Consider the following 19640-nt stretch of genomic DNA (forward strand, 5'->3'; position numbering starts at 1 on the left):
AACGTGAGTCAGATGATTGCCTGAGCTTCCTGTTCCTCCAGGGAACAACACTGAGGGACGTTCAGTATCATTCCTCACAGGGATCCCTCAGGGTCAAGACACATTGCCTAACTCCAGCTCAGACCACACTCCTTTTGGCCTTGCCTTTCTCTGCTCCTTCCCACTCCCTCACTCTGGTTGGTGGGATCACTGCCCCTTCATCTACATCCCAGCTTATGTTTGGGGGGAGGGTCTCCAAGACCCTTGGGCAGTAAAGGAACAAAAGTGTCATTGAGAAGGACAGCAGTATCTCCGAAGCAGGGGGCATAAGAGGAGCTTTGATTCTGTTTGTTACATTTTATTTATTTAAAACTATCCATAACAAATACGGCAAATTTTTCGGTTTTTAAAAAAATTTTTTTAAATGTTTGTTTATTTTTGACAGAGAGCATGAGTGGGAGAGGGTTAGAGAGAGGAAGACACAGAATCTGAAGTAGGCTCCAGGCTCCAAGCCGTCAGCACAGAGCCCGATGCGGGGCTTGAGCCCACAGACCGCGAGATCATGACCTGAGCCGAAGTCAGACACTCAGCTGACTGAGCCACCCAGGCACCCCTAAAATTTTAGGTTTTTAAAGGTCGAGTTGCTTTTAGATGGGTGTTTACATTTTGGAATTTGAAATAACATACTGGATTTCTATGTGAAACTAGTCTTCCGCTTTGACTTTTATTTGTTCAGGAATCTGTTTCTTGTGGTGCTTAAAATCTAATTTCTATCTAGGCATGTTCATCATACCTATTTGAGTGAAATTAATTCATTATGAGACTAAAAGGTGCCTGGATTTAACTAGTAGAGAAAATGCACCATAGTAATTAAATTGAAAGATACTTTCTCTCCATTTTTTTTCGTACTTCAGAATATAACTTTCTCCTCTAGCAGTCGTGTGGTATCTAAAACCTTCTGCTCTGCTAAAGATATTCTCCTAAGCTTTAAATGACAGGCTGATACATACTCTAAGTTGGGAAATGTTATGTAAGAGTAGATGGGTAATTCACTCAAGAGAAATACAGCTTGTAGGAAACTATAAAATTATTCATTGGAAAATTTACGTTTCAGAAAATTAAGTCCTGCTGTGGGTTTTCATGTGTTGTGTAGGGAAGGGAACCAAACCCAAACAAAAGGACAATAGCGCGCGTGTGTATATACACACACACACACACACACACACACACATACACATACACATACACATACATGTGTGTGTGTGTGTGTGTGTATAAATAATATGTTTTGTTCTCTAAGTCTACTTAGAGAACAGGATGTTTTCATTAGAAAACTTGGGACTTGATGCATGCAGGACTTCTTCCAGAGAGAAGCCATATGTTCTCTTATGCATGCCAGATTTGTGACAATCACGATTCTGTGGTCCTGCAAATGAAAGCAAAATGTTGTATAGTCCTTAGCAGGAATCAAACCTCTTCCTAAAGCAGCATCCTTTGTCATGCCAAGCTTTCATTTGGCTGAGTGACTTTGCATGAAGTACGTCTAGCATGATGTTAGAAAATGACAAATTCTCTCCTGCTTTACCCTCACGACTCTAAGGATGAAGACCTTCATTTAGTCCAAAAGGGTCTGTAGAGTCTGGTTGTGGGTGGCCTCTCCAGCATTCACCTTGAATGCTTTCTCCTTCCCTCTCTAACCTTTGTTCATGCTTGCCTCTTGGAGGAGCCATGTGTATTACCCTGTATTCCTCAGGGCCTTTGCATATACCCCTCACTATATCTTCAGTGCCTGACACATAAAAGACATCCAATAAATATTTTTAAAATGAATTAATGATAGATATTAGAAGGTAGCCACCTTATAATGTGGTGGCTGTGGTGGAAAACAAGCACTTAAAGTACAACCTTTGGGGAGCCTAGGTGGCTCAGTCAGTTAAACGTCCAACTCTTGATTTCTGCTCAGATCATGATCTCACAGTTCATGGGTTTGAGCCCTGCGTCAGGCTCTGCACTGACAGTGTGGAGCCTGCTTGGGACTCTCTCTCTCTCTCCCTTTCTCTCTGCCCCTCTCCCACTTGTGCACATGTGTGTTCATGTTCTCGTTCTCTCTCTCTCTCTCTCTCTCTCTCTCCCTCCCTCCCTCCCTCCCTCCCCCTCCCTCCCTCCCTCCCTCCCTCTCTCAAAATAAATAAATAAACATTAAAAAAAGAACAGCACAACCTGTGACTGCCTTGTCTGATCCCTCCTGGTTTAAGTGGGTGTTGAGTAAGCCAGCTCTTGCTTTTCTACTTTCTCTAACTTCATTATATTTCTATCAGTAGTCATGCCAGCATAAAAACAAAGAAAACCTGTTCAAGATAGGAGAATGTGTCCAGAACTGCTGCTGAGTACCCTGTTTTCTGTACCTACTTTTTGCCTTCAAGCTTTGTCACTGGCAGAGGGGAAAGAAGAGAAGGCAAATACAGTGATTGTTTAGGGGAGTATCTTCAAGTAGAATTGAATAGAAAAATAAAAATAAGCAGAAAAAAATCAGGTGCCACCGAGGCCACGGTGCTTTTCCACTGCCTCCCCTCTGCCCTTCCGCTGCAGACCAGCTTGTGCCAGTGCTGCACTAGACACCAGGGAATAGAGACAAGATTGAAATCACTGCCTTCTGGGGACTCAGAAAATTTGGGAGAGGCATTCAACTTGATAATGATGGTACAAATGCAGTCTAACAAGGGCTGGATAGAGACAGGCCCAGGTGCTGTGGGAGCCCAGAGGGTTTGGACATCTTCACTTGGGAAAGTACAGTTGACATAGTGGCCACGATCCAGGAGGCATATAGGCAAAGGGAGGGAGCGATGGATTACTGAAGGGCAGTAAAACCAAATTGCTTTTAAACAGTTCTTGTTACCAAGAAAATTTTAGTAACAATTTTTAGCAGTATAAATGTATTGAAAACAAGGTAGACATTTTAAAGTATGCTTGCACACTAAAGTGCCCTCTGATGCTGCTGACGTCTGTTAATTACAGTCAATCCAAGTGGATCCTTTCCTAGGAAACAGGGTTTACTGAGTCTGGGAATCAGGACCTGGGTTTCAGTCTTGTCTCTGGTACTGCCTGGCAGTCTGCCCCTAACACATGTCTACTTCCTCAGAGCTCCCATCCCTGCCCTTCCCTCTGCTCTCCAGCACACATAGGCACCCATGAGATGGTGCATTCCCTTCAACACTGCAAGTTTCCTCCTGCAGTGATTCTATTCTGTGGGTGACCAGACTTCCCCTTTCCTACAGCCCTCACCCAAAATCATAATTGGAAGTTTTCATTTTGCCAACCCCCCCCCCCACACACACAAAGCAGGCTACACTGTGTAGACTTTTGAATGTGTTCATTTTCTCCCATTTTCTCCTACTTAAACTCTTACTTGCTAACTCAGTGGACCACTATACCACAGAACCTTTGTGAAATGAGTTGATTTGATAAGAAGAGGTCACTTCTGAAAAATGCATCCTCAGTATAGCATTACATTCTGAAATGTGAATTTCAGATTTATCTTTAGTAACAAGTGCCCACAGGTATACAATTTTGCTCTTAAAGATACTCATCTAGAATAGTGCCATATATGTTGATGGCCCTCAAACCTTTAATTGGCCTGTATTTCTGAATGTGTTCATGTTTTCTCTTTCCACCACAAGTTAGCCCTGGGTAGACACATTTTGGAAACCTCTGCCTTGCTTTCACCATGTCCATGAAATTCCATATGATGTCACCTTGTTACTCCTAGGGAAGTACTCTCAGTGGCACTTGTACGTTTATGACACTAATCCTCTGCATTGGTGAAGTACTTTGTAGTTGACAAAGCACTTAGTTATCTTATCTGATCTGCATAACTCCCTGGTGAGGTAGCTTTATACATCGTTACCATGGAATATTACTCAGCTATAAAAAGGAATAAAGTACTGATACATGCTGCAACACAAAAGAAACTTGAAAACATTGTGTTAAGTAAAAGAAGCCAGAGACAAAAGACCACATGATATATGATTTCATTTATATGAAATGTCCAAAATAGATAAATCTACAGAGACCAAAATTTGATTAATACTTGTCAAGAAATGGGGCAGTGAATGAAATTTGGGGAGGGGACCGGGGAATGATGCAAATGGTTACAAGGCTTTTTTGTGGCATGATGAAACTGTTGAAAAATTAGATTATGGCCTCATACAACTCTATAAATACATTAAAAATCACAGAATTGTATACTGTAAATGAGTAATACTTTGTGGCATATAAATTATACCTCAATGAAATTATTAAATTTATAATTCATTTTTTTCTACCTCACAGAGCTTAAGGACAAGGGACTTCAAACCAGCTGACACTGGGCCCCTTTCTTAGTATATATTTGGTTTCACATTTTCCCTGTCATGAGAAGAGGTACCCAGCCTCCTCTTAAAAGTCTCTCTTCCAAATAGCCCTCTGTCCCTTCTTCTCATGTCCAACTTGAACAAATAACAGCTTATAAGAGTCCCTGAATGCTTGAGCAGAATTAAAAAGAGAATATTCTTTCCTGTATGCTTTCCATTTTACTTTTTGGTATATTTTTATTAGAGCTTTGCAAGCAGTCATCTCATTTAAGAGCAAGTCTCCCAAGTGATTGAAAAGCACTGGGCTGAAACTTGAAAGAAAAGGAAGCCATTAGTGCTAGTTTGGAATGTTTGAATAGTGTTTAGAGCCTTTCCCCAATTAAATGTACAACTCTGAGCAACTCTAAACCTGTAGAAAAATATTTTCCTATTGTTTATCAAGTGCCGTGTGTGTGTGTGTGTGTGTGTGTGTGTGTGTGTGTGTAAAGGAGTATGAAATGCAACTATCCGTATATAGTTGATTGAGGCAGTAGGAAATGAGACAATAAAGTCAGTAGTTTCTATCCACACCCCACCTTGAAAGCATTATTGGGAAAGAGGAACCAAGTTAGCTCTTAGATGGTGTGGGATATGGTGACATTACTCTGAATACGTGCTCCGGCTCTTGTAGCTGCCTTTCCTGTTACGTATACCCTGCAGCAGCAGAGGACACGTGAAGTTCTAATACTAGAGATTGCGTGTAGAAAAGCAAACCAGGAGTGGACGTGGTGGGGGCAGCCTCCACCACTTCCCTTCTGACCTCAGCATGAGCTTGCAAGGTGTGAGTCTCCAGAGAGTTGTCTTCAGCACAGGCAGCAGACCTTGAAGCTTGGAGCACAAGCAGATTGGTGCATCTGTCAGTGCAAAGCCTTCGCAGGCAGTGATGGGCTGCTTAACGTTCAGGAAATTCTGTCCAGGATTATAAATCAAATCTATATCTGTGTATGTGTTCTGTCATTAAGGTGCTTTTTAAACATTTCGTTCAGAAGATGGAATTTCTGCATATGTGAATTATCAAACTTGATATCTCAGACAGGGATCCGTCTTTCTGTTTTGTGTGGTTATTCTTTGTTCCTGATTTAATTCCTTTGTCAGTAGGTCAGTGATTTTCTGTATAAGATGGTGGGTCTGGTATCCAGTGGCTGTCCGTCCACTTTTATGACCATCTCTGAAGTCTCTTCATATCTCTTCCCTGTTGTTATTTAAGGTTAAGCTTATGATTTATTAGTGCTGTTATGAGCGTGATGTTAGCTTCCTTTGGCTTAGGAAGAGTGTTTATCTCAGAATAGAGCTTGACTGCCACATTTGGTGATACACGATGCTATATGGAAAGCTGATTATGTTGGTGTGTGAAATACTTGCAGGACATCTCTCAGATATCTTCAGGTACCTGTTTGCTTGCAGTTTGTCCCCGATGTTTTCTTCTGCAAGGCTGAAGTACCTACCTGGGATGTGTGGAGGAAGGCAGTCCAAGCACAGTGATGGAAATGGAGCGTATTCTAAGCTGCTTGCCCTGCAGTGCAACTGGGACTCAACAGCTGTCAGTTATTCTACCTTTCATGGGCATGTCCTGTGGTTCCAAATGATACTTCTATAGGCAGAAAGAGAGATGGAAGAAATACTAGACACAAAATCAGGAGGTTGTATTTCTGTTGTCTGATTCCTGGTAGCCTTTAGGTCACATGTATTTTGCCTTGGATCCCATTGCACTAACCTGTATCACATATATAGCAGTTGGCATGGTCACAATTTTAATGGCTCTTGGAATGATTGTTCCAACCACAACCCCACTGTCCTCCTTTTCCATTCTGCGGGTTTGCTCACACTTCATTTGAGAAACTAATTCCTTGTTTTCTTTGATCCTTATCTTTCCAGGTTTTCCCCTGTAGTTTCTGTTTGTGGTTTTTTTTTTTTTTCATGATCTTTTCTGTTGGTTTCCCCCTCTGCTAGCCCTTAATTATTGGTGATGCTCAGGGTTCCCTCCTTAACCCATAACCACTTGCTGGTGCATATTCTCCCTGAGCGATCTCACCTGTTGGTTTTCTGGTTTTACAAGTCACATATACATACAGTGCCGACTCCACATATCTGTCTCTTGCCCTGACCTCTCCCTACAAGCTCAGACTCGTATATTCAGTTGCCTGCTGGACATATGTACTTGGACTTCAAACCTAGTGAATCTAAACCTGCTTTAAATAGATTGTGTTCATTTGTGTTCAGCCATCCATTTGCTCAAGTCTAAAACCTGGGAATCATCTTAGAGTTCTCTGCTTCTCTCTTACACCAAACCGGTCACAAAGTTTGCTTGCTTACTTTAGGCCCTAAATATTTACTGAGTCCATCCTTAATCCCAGAGTTCTTGGTTCATGTCCTCATCTTCCACCTGTATGATTCTGGTAGCAATCTGACTGGTGTCTTTATCTCCAGTCTCATTTTTTTTTTTTTCAAGTAAGTCTTCACTTTGTAATCTAATGATTTAAAAATTGATTTAGCTGTGTCATTCCTCAGCTTAAAGCCTGCTAATGGCTTTCTATTAATGCTGAGATAAAAATCTAAGGTCTTATGGTAAGTCACTTTGGAAAACATTTGGGCAGTTTCTTAAAAAGTTTAATACATGTTTACCACAAGACGCAGTGGTTCGACTCCTAGGTTTCTACCCAAAAGAAATAAAAAAATATATCCACATAGACATGTATGCAAATATTCATAGTGGCATTATTCATAATAGCCCCACGCTGGAAGCAGTTCAAGTGTCCATCAACAGGAGAAGAATGGATACACAAAATGTGGTATAACCGTGCAGTGGAGTACTTTTCAGCTTTAAAATAGAACTCAGCTATTGATACAGGTAACAACATGATGAATCTCAGATGCCTTATGCTTAGAGAAAGAGGCCAGGTATTTAAAATTGCCTATTGAGGCATCTGAGTGGCTCAGTCAGTTAAGTGTCTGACTTTGGCTCAGGTCATGATCTCATGGTTCATGGGTTTGAGCCCCGCGTCGGTCTCTGTACTAACAGCGCAGAGCCTGCTTGGGGTTCTTTCTCCCTCTCTCTGTCCCTGCCCTGCTCATTCTCTCTCTCTTTCTTTCTATCCCTCTCTCTCTCTCTCTCAAAAAAAAAAAAGTATATATAATAAAATAACCTACTGTATGTTTGCATTTATATGGCATTTCTAGAAAAGGTAAAATTATGGAGATGAAAAGCAGATAAGTGGTTGCCTAAGGATGGCAGTGAGCATTGACTGAACATGGGCACTTGGGGTGATGAAACTGTTTAAAGCTAGGTTGTAGTGATGCTTGCACAACTCCATTATTTACTAACACTCAAAACAAAACTGAGGTCTTTGGCATGGCCTAGACGGCCCACTATCACTTGATCTCTCCTTCTTCCTACAACCTCAGTTCTTGTCACACCGTCCTTTGTATTCTGATATCTTGCGGCACTGAAATATCTGTACTTTCCTGCAAATACTGTGTTTTTGCTTGTTTGCTTTTTGTCGTGTAGTAGCTTCTACCCGAGAAAGCTTCTTTCTTCATCCTGTGTCTACTTTTCCATCTCACTTACTCTCATTTGAGAATCAGCACAGGTATTAGCTGCAGGAAGGTTTCCCCAGTCTTGACTTCTCATCAAGCTACAACCAAATTGTCTATCCTAGGATCTGATTACAGTCTACTTTTTTTTTTTAATGCACTTGCCCCATTTTATTGGAATGGTTTGTTTATGTATCCATATATCCCACCAAACTGTAAGTTTCCAGAGAGCATGTGCCATGTCTTAAATTTGCATACAAAACCTCCAGTGCTAACAAACTCCCTGGTACATAGTAGGCATTCAAACTGAGTACTTTTGCATTCATTCCATTTGGTGAATTAAAGTAAAGGTGATTTGTTTTTATTTTTGTTTTTTGTTTTTTTCAGAATGGGATTTGCATCAAAATAACCCTGATTTGGGGGAGGGGGGTAACAAAGCATTTTCTTTTCAAACATTTTGCGTGGTATTTTCTCTTTTCCAGGAAAAGGAACTTTTCCTGGTTTATTATCTACCTTTGGTGTACTATAAATAGCACTCTACCAGGTAGAAATTGTATCTATTCGTGCTCTCCAGAGAAAAAGAACCAGTGAGATATGTAGGCAGAATTTCTTCTTTCCCAAGATAACCTCAGTTTTGTTCTAAAGACCTTTTAGTTTGTTGATTGGATTAGGCTCAACTGCATTATTAAGGATAATCTCTACTTAAAGTCAACTGATTGTGGATATTAACCACACCTATAGAATATTCTCACAGCAACACCTAGATCAGTGTTTGACTGAAAAGCTACGTACTATAGACTAGCCAAACTGACACATCAAATTAACCATCACAGAAAAGACATCAAATTTTTCATTGTAAGAGAACTTAGAACTCTCCTGGTTATCTGAGCATACCCTGGGCCTGCCCCTTTTTGTGAATGAGGAAACAGAAGCTCAGTGAGTTTGTGGTTTCATTTCACAAAACAGAAAATGGCTTTCCCGCAGTTTCTCCTACAAGTGAAAGCCTAGGGCTACTCCATCTTGCCTTATCAACTGAGTCATCAGACATTAGGTTCTACATCATTTATTAACAGGACTGAATCCTCAAGTAAATTACTGGTACCTCTTATTTCTCTTTCTGAGTTCTGTTTTCTTAAGAGAATTTATGACTCAGCTTTAAATAGAACTTTAAAAATAGTACATGACATAATTCTGGCCTCAAGTATAGAGTCTATTTTTAGCACACACTGTCTTTTTGTATTTTGTTCAGTTTCAATGGCTTATGTATTGCAGTGGACTATGAAAATGTGTACTTTTTTCCTATCGTCAGAGATGGGAAACTTTATGGAAATATTCTCCCCCTCTGATAGGGGAGAATTACCCTTTCTCTGGTAAGGAACTAGATGATTTGGGAAGTTGAAAAATAGAGAAATGCTGGTTTTCTTTTATTCTGCACATTTTTTATACTTTTTTTTATTTTCTAGAAGACAAAAATAGGATCGTTTGCAAATGACACTATAAGTGATAGTGTAAACGATCTTTCTGGGGCGGGACTGAGGCTCTGCATGAAACTTCTATGATCAATCCTGCTAATGCCCTTTGAAGGGTGTATGCAAGTAATTAGCTACTTAGTCTAAGGGAAATTCTCACCTTGGGGAAATAGGGCTTAGAAAGTTACTACTTTTAACCCCAGAGAATCATACCAGAAATCATTATAACATGCTGCAAATCAGTTACTACATTTTCCATATAGTATTTGACCAGAAGCAAGATAGGAAGATTGGAAGCTAGAAATAGGGTGAAGTGCTTAACTCACCCAAACTTATTTTAAAGTTTTTAGCTTCAGATATTTAAAGAAAATCGGTTTTCATCTTACTGAATTCTTGGGGGTGGGGAGGAGTCGCTAGTTTTTACATTATGCAAGAGGAATCTTTACACTTACCACTATTCAATATACAGATTCTATTTGAGAGTAAGAAATAGAATTAACCTAATTTAGATAGATAAAATGCCTTTAATCATTCTCTAAGAAAATTAGAAGTTTCTGGATGGGAAAAAATACAGATTTTTTTGAAATTCACTTCCAAAACATCATGGCATTTAAGCATTCCAATTTAATGACAACTGAGAAAAACTAGTGTGAAACTTATATTATTCCATGAAGTGAATCCACTCTGCCTTTCAAACATGGGAATACCACCATCTGGAAAAACAAGATCTACGTGTATTTAGCCAAATAATCAAGAAAGTACTGCTGTAATTTTGACTCTCCTGTTTCCTTCTGAGTATTTGGTATGTCATCAAGTATAATTTTTATTTTTTGGTACCTTATTAATGAATGATGATTAAAGAACTTTCATGAGTATGGGCTTCTTTTATTTATTACCATAGGTGATGCCTTTCTACAAGTACTGGGAATACAGTGTCCCACAGGTGTAGTTATCATAACTTCTTGAAGAACTTGCACATTAATAATGTTGTGCTTTAATGCATTTACATTAAACTTAGTTTTTTTTTAGCCAAATATAAAAAACAACTTAAAATTTTGCCTGTCATATGAGTAAGATCATGTTAAGACATAATAAACCCGTATTTTAATAATGATTATTGATAGTTTATAATGTGCTCTTTATATGTACATTCCAATTTAATTCTTTAAAAAAAAAAACAAAAAACACCCAGTGTTGAATGGTGTTGTTTTTCATTTCTTAGGAGAAGAAATTGAGGCATTAAGAAGTTATGCATCTTCTTTTATATACAACCATTTGGTGTCATTGTCAAGGACAAATTCATGTCTCAATTCTAAATCCATTTCTAAAATCTTAATTCAAGTGGCTCTCATTGACTTCCTTGTCAATGAGATTTCATTATACATATAAATAATTTTGTTGATCTGCAGTGCAGATGGGCAGGATAGTGTATGAGTTCTACTTTTTGCTCTGAACAAACTAGCTGTGATTAACTTATGGAATGTCCAAGTAATTCTGTTTTAATATGAATAAATACATAGTGCAGCACATCATAAAATTATTTTTGATTTTGTAAAAAACATTTGGGAAAAGTATTATATTACTTTCTCTCATGTGAGGGGATACACACACACACACACACACGAACATGTTGGCCTGTGTGTGTATTTATACACACATATGTGCATATGCATATAGACTAAAATACATACATATTTAGAATCAGGATTAATGGGAAGAATATATATTATTGATACTAATTATCATTGTTCCGAAAGTAAGTTGGCAGGTGAATGTAGAATGGTTACAATTAGAAGAGAATTTTCTTTAACCTTGGCTATAAATAAACTATCCTTAATTATAAATTTTCTAATTTTTTGCCTGTTACTGGTAGAGAAAAAGATATTACATTTAGAGGGGAGATTAAACTCTCAGAAAGGAGGTACAGAACCAGTGCTAGCTCATAGTTTAGGGTCTTCCTTTAATTAACGTACAATTTTTGACCTTAGGATAATTCATTGAGATCATTTTTTCCACTGGTAATTGAATGTCTACTTTGCAAGCACTGTGTTAGGTACCACAGTCTCAAACATTTTTAGACAAAGAAGCAGGAGATACGATTCCTGCCTTTAGCATCTTAAAATTCAGATGAGCAAAGATCTTCAGCAATTTTATTAATGAAGTGGCTAGTTCCAGGTAGTCCAACAGATGATATGCTTTATTAAGAATGCATATTAAGTCTAATAACTTCCTGCTAGGGTGGGCAGTCAAGATGACAGAGAAGGTGAAATCTGGGTGAGCATTTTGAATAGTTGGTAGGATTTAAAAAATAGAAAAAGGAAATAGGTCCATGTACAAGGCAGAGAGAATAAACACAGTGCATTTGGTGGATTGTAAAGAAACCAGGCTTTGTATGATGTAAAATAACAGAACTGAACAAAAACAGAGAAGTAGGAAGTAAATCACTTTGCAGGTGTATGTGGTATGAATGAATTTGGTATTAAGTCTGATGAATTTCACTGATGTGATTTTTCAACGTTTATTTATTTTTGGGACAGAGAGAGACAAAGCATGAACGGGGGAGGGGCAGAGAGAGAGGGAGACACAGAATCGGAAACAGGCTCCAGGCTCTGAGCCATCAGCCCAGAGCCCGACGCGGGGCTCGAACTCCCGGACCGCGAGATCGTGACCTGGCTAAAGTCGGACGCTCAACCGACTGCGCCACCCAGGCACCCCTGATGTGATTTTTCAAGGAGACCACCGTAAAGGCAGTCAGAAACATGGGAGTTGAGTCATCAGTGTTTAGTAAATGAAACACAATGCAGGGAAGAATCAGAGCTGTAACTAGAGGGGGTGTCTTCTTCCCAGAGGTGACAGTATGGAGGAGGATGAGTCATTGTTGGAAAGCAGTGCAGCATCCTCTGGGCTGTGAACAGTGGTCATTTATTTAAGCTGTCTCTTGCTACTGGTTCCCTTTGACATTTTTCTTATTTGGTACATGGAGAAAAAATAGCATGAGACAACGCTACTGCAGGCTCAGAATTAAGACTTTTAATTTAAAATGTGAGTTGACTGTATTCTTTCTTTCTTTTTTTGGAAAGTTGTGCCTTTTGAAATACCATCCTGAGTGAGGTGATAAGTCTTATTTGCCTCACTGTATGCTTTCTCTTGTCAACCTAACATTAATATTTACAAAAAGACATTGTAGTTCAGTTCCACAGATCTTAGCTGAGTACCTGTTAAGAGGAATACAATGGAGAGTAAGATAGAGGAAGGTGAAATTGCTGGTTTGATTGAAACAGAGTATATGTAGAGTGTAATAGATAAGATGAGAAGTGTAAGCTCTCGATGTAGTTAAGTGGGTACAGTTGAGAGTTTTGAATAGAGGAGTTGTTTGATGTGTTTGATGTTTTTGTTTTGTTTTGTTTTGGGTAGCATAGGGGAGTATATTGGCTTATTTGTACTGTTTTGTTTGATTCAAATACCTTTTGCTGATGTTCATTTAAATTTAAAAACAATTTTTTAATGTTTATTTTTGAGAGAGAGAGAGCTGGGGAAGGACAGAGAGAGAGAAACACAGAATCTGAAGCAGGACTCAGGCTCCCAGCTGTCAGCACAGAGCCTGATGTGGAGCTTGACCTCATGAACCCTGAGATCATGACCTGAGCCAAAGTCCAAAGCTTAACCGACTGAGCCATCTAGGTGCCCCAAAGTTCATTTAAACTTAAATAGGTGATCAGTTTCTCAAGTGCTAGCATATTAGCCAAAGTACATTAAACAGTATCCAAAAATATTCAATACTATGAATTCTTAGTTTTTAGGGACCACCTCACTGGAAAATAGTAGGGTGAAATTATTCTTAAGTATATGGTATTAGGTAAGGAAAACAAAATTCATTGTTGGCCAGATAAGATCAGGGAGCCTATATTCCTCACCTTGACTCATTCATAAGAAGATAGAAGTTTTAGTAATGATATTTAAAGATCAGGAGGGGAAAATATTTGCTATACTGCTAAGAAATGAGTCAGTGTTATTTAAGCCCACTGTTTAATTCAATGCCTTGATATATTTAGATCCTTTGTGACTTGAAAAGAAGATAGCCCCAAGAACAATGTAGATGTCATTTTGAATATTGCTTTCTCCAAGAATCTAATTAGATAAGAAATTTTTGTATCAGCCAACCAATCAGACCAGTACCAGAATCTAACTGCTAGCCTCATTTAGTATGTTTGGTGAACTGTTTCTCTCAGAGCAGTTCAAAATCAGCTTTTGTAGAGAAGAGAAAGAGCTTAATATCTCTCAATCCAACTTTCTCTCTACCTCTTCCTCCCATACCTGCACTCACACCCACACCCACACTAAGTATTTTAAACCAAATATTTAAAGCCAATGGACTGATGAGTTGCCCTTGGTGTGAGTCATAGGACTAGTTCTAAATTATTAATGGCCATTGTAATTCCATTTGGTATTCTGTTTGATACAGTGAGTCAGCTATTGTGATGCCAACTTGTTTTTAGATGCAAAAAGGGGGGAAATTAACATCATTCTCAGCTGAGCAATATGGGATTGAATGTGATATAGGCCTTGTGCTTTTGATAAGGGCCGTATTTTATTCCCCAGAGATGATCAGAATGTGATTAACCCAGGATTACCAGGATTTGCTAATGTTACCATAAATGGAGACATTTTTGGCTGTTTTTTGGTGACAATTTTGTAAATAAAAATTAAATGTCTCATTCACAGGTCATAGGACGATCTGTTTTTGACCCAAATGGGATGTTGGGATATAGTGAGTTCCTTGACATTGGAGAAAGGTAGAACTGAGAGTTGGTTGAGGGCTATGCAGTATATATTTTTTGATTTTGTAGGAGTTTGACTAGAGTTTCCCAGCCCAAATTTAACTGAAAACTATGTAATTCAAGAATAATAAGACACAAGAGGGGCTAAATGTGAGCTAAAACTGTCATCTCTGAACAAAGTGAAAGGGAGTAAACCTATAAAAATCACAGTAAAAATTTGTTTGCTGATAGAAAAAATTTGATTATTAATAACCTGTCAGGCCCTTCTATTTCCTGATTTTCTATAACTTAATTCCAAACATTCAGGTCAAGTCACTGGCACTTGGATCCCGCTAGAAAGTTCTAAACTGAATTCTGGGACCTCCCTACCCCCATTTCTGGTTTGTTAAAAATCTTTAAGAAAGCAGGCAAAGAAGTTGACTTCTTTCCCAGATCACAGGCTTTTGATTAGGTGGTGTTGATGCTAGGCAAATCCTAGATCTGTATGGACTGCTGAAATAATTGATAACTAGCATCGTTTAGGACACGGGTTAAGTGAGGGTTGATGTCAAGGACCCAGGGTTAAGGCAGTGAATCTAATGGAACTTCAGGCAGGGAAGGCCAGAACCATGGACAGCTCCCCCAAACTAGGCTGGGGATGCAAAGGAGTCTACGGTTTAGCTTGGAAAAAATGCATTCAGGTCCTTGTTCCACTTCTTCCTAGCTAACAATCTGTACCATGGATAGGAAATTTAACTTACGCAACCCTCAGTTTTCTCATCTGTGACATGGGAATAATATGTGATCTACATAGTTCTTGTGATGCCCATATTAGATGACAAATTGCAAGTGAAAGTAGGTGTCAGCTATACAAATGAAAGATATTAATATTGTTTTTATTAACCTTACACTTTTAATAATTGACCTTTATTTACCTATGGTTGTATTATGTTAATGAAAATTGCTGGATTCTTCTCAAGATTTCACACTACAGTTGAAAAAAAAAAACAAAAAAAAAACAACTGGGGAAACCAGGATACTATAAGCAGGTATATACTTCATTGGTGAGAGAAGGGAACTAGAATTTACCATCTGTCTTGTAGGTTCAGACATAGGTTCTTATGCTTGATACACTATTTAATTTTCATAACAACTCTGTGTACCTAGCAAAGAGTAGAGGAGTCTGTGCATGCCATGGCCATTCATCACAACACATTCCTTCTGTTACTTATGCTGGGGTGAAATGGGTGGCATCTGGTATGCAGGTCCTGAGTGGTGGTAGAATTCGTACTTTCAGTTTCTCCAATACTAGTCTCTTCTAGAGGTTTTCCTGATAGCAGAAAGCAGGAGTGAAGGAGAGAGAGACAGAGAGAGAGAGAAAGAGAAAGAAAGAAAGGAATACACTAAAGCTCCCAGCAAGGGGATATCGGGGCTTCCATTGCCAGGAGACAGAGCTATATATCCAAGGACTCCTTTAGAAGGAGATGAACCAAACTTACAAGATGACCCAGGTTGTTACTGAGATTGTTGTAGGTCTGGCCTTGGTGGTGGCCTTCTCTGCAGAGACCTTCAATCCAGCGGTTATTAAAGAAAGTAAAAATTCATACTTCAGTATCTGTGTGTGATAACTTTAATACAGTGACATCTTTGTAAAAAGCATCTAACTACCTTTATAATTAGAATATTTTAAGAGCAAGAGAAGTCTCGAGTCATTAGCACTTAATATTCCTGCCTTTGATGAAACTAAGGTATTTTTCTTGTGACCCATTCATAAATTTTTATTAGATTTAATTTAAATCTTTATTTCAGAACAAAATAGGATATTTAACTTTTTAATAAACATGAATTCTACATATGGAAAATGGCCATTTGAATGCATAAATTAATGAATATAAAATGTATAATAATGGGAATTGATTGGGTAGCAAAGAAATACCCTTAACTTCTTTCTGTATGGTTTATCTCATGTTTATAAGGATATAGACAGCTACAGGAAGCTTTATAAGATTAGTATTCAAGCCCTTTCGTCTGAAGATCAGCTGGGCTGATTTATTTTTCTTACCAGTTTGATAGATGCTTGTGATTATCTGTTCAATAGCCCATGGAGAAATAGATGGAAGAAGTAGCAATTTTCTACCTAGGTAGCATTTTAGATCCATTATCAGAGGGAAATGATAATTGTATGATGCTGTTGTCCCTCAGAACTTTCAAAAGGCAAATGTTAGTGATTAGGTAGTTATATAATGATGTATATAATAAAGAACACTGGGGTTGAAAGCAGAAGAAATAAGTTCAAATTCTTGTTTCAATACCTACTGGGTGCCTGGTCTTTGGCAAATTGTTTAAACCTTCCGAGCCACAGTTTCCTCCTATGAAAATAGGACTGTCCCCCATGTCAGAGAATGGCTGTAGGAAAAATAATATTAGATGATGTTTGTGAAAGTGCTTGAAACTGTTAACACACATTTTGAAAAGAAACTTTATTTATAATAATTCTCCTTTTTGCTTGTTTTCTTTAGAAAGTGAGTGAGAAGGTTGGAGGAGCTGAAGGAACCAAGCTGGACGATGACTTCAAAGAGATGGAGCGGGTAAGTCTTGACCCTTAGAGCTCCCTTTGACATAAAATTGTCTAGCATACTGAGAGGAGAAGGGCTCTTCTCTGGTACCTGAAAATGCATCTTGTTATTGTAAAATATACTCTCCTTTTAGTGTATATTTTAAAACAGAAGACGCAAAGTATTCTCTCTTCCCTTTGTACTGAGAACGAAGCTTCAGCAAAGGTGAAATGTTATAATGTACTTTCCTGGTGGATTTTATCATTAATTTTCCAAATAGGACAACATGAAGTTGTGCTTGAATGGGGGGTGGAGTGTGAAAAAAAATAGGGGAAGGTGGAAAATGGTGTCCTGAGTGTCTGGGAGAGTTTGAGTCACTGCCTGGCCTTGGTGGACCTCTGGGCAGGGCCATGTGGTGGCAGCAGGTGTGATGGACAGTACGCATGAAGGGACCTGTGCGCTTGGCCATGGTGCCCTTGAACTGCTTGACCCACAAGTCAGTTTATTGCTCTGAGTCTTATTTTTGTGTAAATATAAAATGAGAATACTAATCCCTAGTTGGGGGACTTGTGTTAAGGATGAAAAATAAGGTAAATCATTTAGCGTTCTGTCTAAAAGATGGCTGATTCTCAGCAGGTGAGGGTGGAGGTGGCAAACAGAATAGCCCATTTCATTTCTATTGTAACATCGCCGTATTTTCTCTTTGAGATGGTTCATAGCAAGTGATAATCTAGGCTTATGGTAAAGAGTGTGTGTTGTGTGTTGTAAAGAATTGTTTCTGGTGTTCAACTGATGGGTAAAGGATCTGGCAATACAAACCCTGTACTTGGACAGAGAGGATGTCAAAAGCCTATAGTACCTGGAAAACTGCATTTTTACTTAGGTCACATCAGTTCCAGTAGGCTGCCTCAGTTTTGCCATTTGTGGTCTTTGTGTGAAGAGCCAAACGAAGAAAGTTGCTTAGGTGCTTTGTGCTTTGTCTTTTTCAGTTCTTTCTTTTGAGTTCATTGATGAATTCAGCAAATTCTTATTTTGTGCTTCTATGAGCCAAGCATGTAGGATATAGCAGTGAACAGAATGAGCACGAATTATTAGAAATTAATGTTTCTGTAAAAGAAACAGCAAGTAAGAGAGAACAGGACCCATTTGAGTTCCTGGGGGGAAAAAAAAATGAGTTGCCAAGGGAGAGGGGTCTTATGAGATGAGATTGTGTAGTGTTAATGTAACTGATCATTCTGGCCGAGTTCTTGAGACAGATCTCACTGATAGCACAGGTACCCACTTAGAAAGGAGATTTAATACAAGAGTCGTGAGGCCCAACCAGAAGTCTGGGAGTCCAGCCTCTTACACCTAATACCTGATAGCTATTTGCCCCCACTGGGGCAATTAAAATCTGCATTGATCCTTATTTCTCATCTCTGGACAGTTCTCAGTACTGCCCGATGAACCAAAGCTAGAACTCCCTGGTGTTCATAGTTCTGGAAATGGTATTCTACCCCTTTGTTTTCTACAGCATCTGAGAACAGATACTGATACATTTGCCTAGAATGACTGGATTCCTCTATTCCCTGTAATATTAGGGTTCCTCACACCTCATAAGAAGCTGCCCTGTGGGTCTGTTAATTTGCACCAGCTTCTGTCTCCAGCCATTATATCTTAATCTCCCCTTCCTTATCCTTTGATTCGTCCCTCTCCCCTCAGGAGAGAATTTGTAACATCCTCCCTGGTGCCATGTTGTTAATGACAGATTAGTCAGGCATTGAGGAATTCAGAACCAAGGAGTCAGAATTTGAGTTGAGCTTTCAGCGTCTGCCAGGACTAAAGATAATAAGCTAGATAGCTCATTGACTAAGCTAAGACAAACTTTCCATTTTTTAAATGGAACTAAAAAGAACAGGAAATTTAGAGAATAGAGTAGAATTTATCACTGAGCAACTAATTAAGCCTTTGAATCCATGCCCATCTTGCAAACTAATTGAAATGAAAGAAGATCTTGTAAGTATTTTCCTTCAGGCAAAGACTCAAAGGCATCTCTGGGCTCAAAGGTAAGGTTTATTTCTCCTATTTCCTAGAAAATAATTAGTTTCTGAAGCTTTTGTCTCAAAAAAGATATTCCTGGTGGGGGGGGGGGGAAACTTTTGCTGATTATTTGAGGAACACACCTTTGGTTTTATATTTGGGTTTATCTCTAAGTAAATTGAGAGATTTACATTTCAGAGCAGTGTGGAAGTTAATTTCATTTTACTACACATATTTGTTTGTTTTACCTATGGCTCTGTGCACATTTTACACTCTACCTATGCTCAATTTGCATTAAAGGTAAAGATTTCTGTGATAACTGGAAAGCACATGCCTTGGATTTGGAATCTCAAATCTTTTCTCTCCTGTTAATTTATTAATGACTCACAAAAATATTTTAGCTCGACGTTCCCAAGCCTGCAGAAGAATCACCTGTCCACAGTCAGTTTTCTGGTCATCAGGCATTTTGGGTACAGAGACCTTTGTTCAGATGCATTCTCAGAGGTGCAATTAGGCAACAAAATGAAATAAATTAGAGGTTTGCATCAATCAGCACTAGTTGGAAAGAGAAGTGGGTATTCCTAGATGTTGTTTCTCTAATCAGCCACCCCAGCCACTCTCGTGCCAAGATGCAATAAAATCACACTTGGTCTCTTAGCACTCACGGCTCCCAGAGCTGATTGGGTGGAACCCTGCAACTCTGTTGTCTCTGCAGGACCGCTGCCTATAGCCACTTCTTTCCTCCCCTTAAATACTTTGCCTAGAATTGTTTATGTTTTAGTTTTAAATGGTATCTGTTGCTTACAAGATCTCTTAAATACAGACTAAAGTTCTTACTGTGGTATAGACATCTTGTAGATATGTTTATTGAGAAGCTGCAGATTTTTTGTCAAGAGGAAGTTGTAGAATTTGAGGATCTGTAATTCCTTCTTAAATCTCCAT

General features: G+C 38.8%; 1 protein-coding gene across 4 annotated transcripts in view; it reads left to right on the plus strand.

Moving 5' to 3' along the window:
* The window catches only part of SH3GL2 (SH3 domain containing GRB2 like 2, endophilin A1), a 218375-nt gene that overhangs the window by 142167 nt on the left and 56568 nt on the right, over positions 1–19640 (plus strand). For all 4 annotated transcript variants that reach the window (XM_023242339.2, XM_045042683.1, XM_045042681.1 and 1 more), the window contains exon 2: positions 16644–16712. In XM_023242339.2, the coding sequence (XP_023098107.1) occupies positions 16644–16712 (69 nt within the window). The remainder of the gene's footprint in view (positions 1–16643; positions 16713–19640) is intronic.

The sequence above is a fragment of the Felis catus genome, chromosome D4 (genome assembly GCF_018350175.1).
Source record: "Felis catus isolate Fca126 chromosome D4, F.catus_Fca126_mat1.0, whole genome shotgun sequence".
Lineage (NCBI taxonomy): Eukaryota > Metazoa > Chordata > Mammalia > Carnivora > Felidae > Felis > Felis catus.